At 39.2% G+C, this 4,155-nt stretch overlaps 1 protein-coding gene across 2 annotated transcripts in view; it reads right to left on the reverse strand.

The window, feature by feature from the left end:
• The window catches only part of mast3a (microtubule associated serine/threonine kinase 3a), a 33,956-nt gene that overhangs the window by 10,599 nt on the left and 19,202 nt on the right, over window positions 1-4,155 (reverse strand). For both annotated transcript variants that reach the window (XM_016231943.1, XM_016231942.1), the window contains 5 exons: window positions 2,230-2,395; window positions 1,887-1,988; window positions 1,457-1,579; window positions 1,266-1,369; window positions 974-1,149 (listed from right to left, as the gene is read on the reverse strand). In XM_016231943.1, coding sequence (XP_016087429.1) covers window positions 974-1,149; window positions 1,266-1,369; window positions 1,457-1,579; window positions 1,887-1,988; window positions 2,230-2,395 — 671 coding nt within the window. The remainder of the gene's footprint in view (window positions 1-973; window positions 1,150-1,265; window positions 1,370-1,456; window positions 1,580-1,886; window positions 1,989-2,229; window positions 2,396-4,155) is intronic.

Here is a 4,155-nt window from a genome sequence, read left to right on the forward strand (position 1 = left end):
GCGACCACTGCAAATCATTTTAACTTTGTGTCAGTACATCATAAATAGAACAAGGCATCAGTTTAATGTCGGGTTTTGTCGTGTCTCGTGTACACAGCGTCACTGATTATAACTGTTCTACTGTATTTCAAGAGGGTCTAGTTGCAGCCTTGCGCGTCTTTGTTGAATAATACAGAACATAAAGAGCTTTACAAAATAATTGCATATTAAATCGCAAATCGCAATATTGGTTAAAAAAATAAAAATAATAATAATAATAATAATAATAATTCGCAATTCGATTATTATCCCAAATCGTTCAGCCCTACTTTAAACCCGTTTTTTTCCCAATTCCATTCCGGAAAATCATAGCTATCAGCCAACTTCAGATAGCCATAACTTTCGTTACGTTCAAGCTATGGACAAAGTTTTGGAAAGGGCTTGAACCCAGCTTTCATATGGTATCAAAACCTAAAAAAGGAAAATTTCACCATGTGTTGGGTTTTCCTAGATCGCATCACGTCATGTATACATATATACACACACACACACACACACACACACTCTGTGGTTTTTCTATATTTAAATTGTAATTTATCTTTATTTTACTTTTAGTTTTCAGTTAGTAATTTTTTTTTTGTAATTTCAACATTTAAAATAATAATTTCATCAATAGAATTTCATCATTTACATTTTTTATCGAATATTTATTTTACTTCAGCTTTATTTCAATTAACAAAATATATATATATATATATATTTTTTTTTTTTATGTTTTATTTAACAATAGCAGCACTGATCATCACAAGAGCTAATACATTTAAAAACTGTAATTATTTGATCTTATAATTCCAATGCGATTAATGAACTTGAAGTAGAGTTCATTGTATTGTTAGTATTACATCATTTCTTGCAAGCTCATCCAGGAATATACTGCAGAAATTTTATGTAGTGTGTAGTTAGTATGCTCTTCTGTACATAGCCTTGTGCTTACCTGCCCCTGTGGGAATCCTGCTTCCTGTCGCTACATGGAAGCTGTCTGGGGGTTTCTACTGGAGAAAGCATTGAATGGCCATCCCACCGGTCCTCCTTCTCCTCGCTGCAGCTCCGCTCAGAGGAGGACAGGCTCAAGTTGGAGGTAGAAGCCAGCTGCTCGGAGCTACTGTACACCTGATTCACATGACAAAAACAAGTCATGACCTGCTCCTTACGATGTTAAATGCCTCAGTTTGTCTGAGTGACAGGCATCTCTATAAGATAACATTGTGCACATTCTTCCATTTCACCTTGCTGAAGCGATGCGAGCAGGAAGAGAACTTGATCTCCTGATAAGATTCATCATCGTTTGTCTCATCGTCCTCCTCAGAGTGCTGGTAACGGTCAGAACGTGCTGGACAGCAGATGAACAGAAGGTTCAGTTCCATCTACATTATATTTATGAATCAGAAAAAAATAAAAGAGCAAGGGAGCCACCTACTGTCAAAGTAGCTTGTGTCATCTTCAGTTTCAAGCTGTGGAATGAACTCTGCTTTCTGCCTTAACAGTCCACTCCAGTCCAGAAGATGGAAGAAGATGTGATGTTTGACCTCTGCTGTCCCTCCTGTAGATCATACCACACATGATTCAATGTTGGCTACATTATGGTGACGTTATCAAGTTCCTAAATAGCAGTGTTGTTGTTGTTAATTAAAAACTGTTATGAAACAAAACTGTTAAGTACAAAAATTACTAAAACTGAAAAAAAAAAAAAAGGTTAAAATTAAAAAAATAAAAATTACTAAAACCTAAATTGATAGTAAAATGAAAAATGAAAACCATAAAAAATAAAAGCAACTTCAAAATATTAATAATTACTGTAATAGCATATACATAATACTAAAATAAAACTAAACAGGCAAAACACCCACCAGCTCCCAAGCGCTCTTTGGGACTTTGTCTCAGCAGTTTTGTGATGAGGTCTTGAGACTCAAGAGGTAATGCATCATCACCCTCTGGCCACTCAATTTCATCTACAGAGAGAGAGGGATGCAGACACATTTTTACATTGTTGGTAGAGCACTGAAAGCAGGCCATGTCAAAAGAGCCCACTCCAAAGTCTATGATATTCTGATGCTTAGATACAGCTCAGGTCCCTTCTGCAATGTAGGGCAATGGGCACCTTTTCCACTCGTTTTATCATCCAGTAGGCAGAAATCCTTTCAATCATGACTGAATTATCAGGGTTAGGGGCTACAACCCCTTCATCCTTACCACTGACCACCTGGCCAAAGAGCTCTTCTGGTGTGTCTCCAAAGAAAGGCACACAGCCCACCAGGAACTCATACAGGATAATGCCCATGGCCCACCAATCCACAGGTTTCCCATAACCTTGCCTCAGGATCACCTCTGGTGCAATGTACTCTGGAGTGCCACAGACCTAGAAAACAACAGAGGAAAAGTTCACCCAAAATGGAAAATGTTGTCATGATTTACTAACCCTCATGTTCCTCCACCTCTGTATTTTCTTTCTTCGGTGAAACACAAAAGATGTCAGAATGCCAGAGCATCCCTTTACCATACAAAAAAAGTGAATGGTAATTTTTACTGGCACCATATCAGTAAAATAATTAAAAAAAAGAACCATATTAGTTAGAACTTTTCTGAAGCCATAGGATAGCCCGTGTGGAAAAACATAACTAATTTAACTCATTATTTGTTCAATATTACAATATTGCATTGCTACAATATTAGTGAATAAAGACAATAATGACAGTTATTCATTAAATATTACACAAAGTCCATTTCACACACAAAGCTTTCATATGGTTTCTAAAAAATGTTGCCATTTTGTTCTTTCTGGAACTTTGCTGTAATAAAATGCCTTATTTAAATCATTATTTGCTCAAAATATTCCCTTCCGCGTAACTCTTACATGTCATTTTATGCTGTCTGGAACTTGCCAGTAAGAAAAATTTTTAAATTTGTTCAATATTACAATATTGCATTGCTACAATATTAGTGAATAAAGACAATAATGACAGTTATTCATTAAATATTACACAAAGTCCATTTCACACACAAAGCTTTCATATGGTTTCTAAAAAATGTTGCCATTTTGTTCTTTCTGGAACTTTGCTGTAATAAAATGCATTATTTGCTCAAAATATTCCCTTCCGCGTAACTCTTACATGTCATTTTATGCTGTCTGGAACTTGCCAGTAAGAAAAAAATAAAAATAATAATAATAAAATAGTATGCTGCTCTGACATGTTGCCTAACTATGTTCTGCAACATCTAGACAGACCAGGGACTTATGTGAGGATCCTGTTTGTGGACTTCAGCTCGGCCTTTAACACCATCATCCCAAACCTCCTCCTGCCCAAACTAACTCAGCTCTCCATGCCCGCCTCCGGCTGTCAGTGGATCACCAGCTTCCTGACAGACAGGCAGCAGCTAGTAAGGCTGGGAAAATACACATCCAGCACCCGTATAATCAGCACTGGAGCTCCTCAGGGTTGTGTTCTCTCTCCACTGCTCTTCTCCCTCTACACCAACGACTGCACATCTAAAGACCCCTCTGTCAAGCTCCACACTCATCGGCCCCATACAGGACGGTGAAGAGTCTGCTTACAGACATGAGGTTAAAGAGCTGGCTGTCTGGTGCGGTCTCAACAACCTGGAGCTCAACACGCTCAAAACTGTGGAGATGATAGTGGACTTCAGGAGGAACCCCCTTGCTCTCCCTCCACTCACCATCACGAACAGTTCTGTGACTGCAGTGGAGTCATTCAGGTTCCTGGGCACCACTATCTCTCAGGACTTAAAGTGGGACTCTCACATTGACTCATTGTGAAAAAGGCCCAGCAGAGGTTGTACTTCCTTTGCCAGCTGAGGAAGTTCAACCTGTCTCAGGAGCTGCTGAAACAGTTCTACTCTACTATCACTGAATCCATCCTCTGCACTTCAATAACTCTCTGGTTCAGCTCAGCTACCAAATCTGACCTCAGAAGACAACAGAGGGTAGTCCGGACTGCTGAGCGAATCATTGGTACAACCCTCCCTTCTCTCCAAGAACTGTACTCGTCCAGAGTGAGCAAAAGGGCTGGCAGAATCACTCTGGACCCCTCACATCCAGCACACTCCCTCTTTGAACTGTTGCCATCTGGTCGACGCTACAGAGCACTGAGCACCAGAACG

Source organism: Sinocyclocheilus grahami, unplaced genomic scaffold, assembly GCF_001515645.1.
Source record: "Sinocyclocheilus grahami isolate Dianchi unplaced genomic scaffold, SAMN03320097.WGS_v1.1 scaffold402.1, whole genome shotgun sequence".
In the NCBI taxonomy this organism is placed as follows: domain Eukaryota; kingdom Metazoa; phylum Chordata; class Actinopteri; order Cypriniformes; family Cyprinidae; genus Sinocyclocheilus; species Sinocyclocheilus grahami.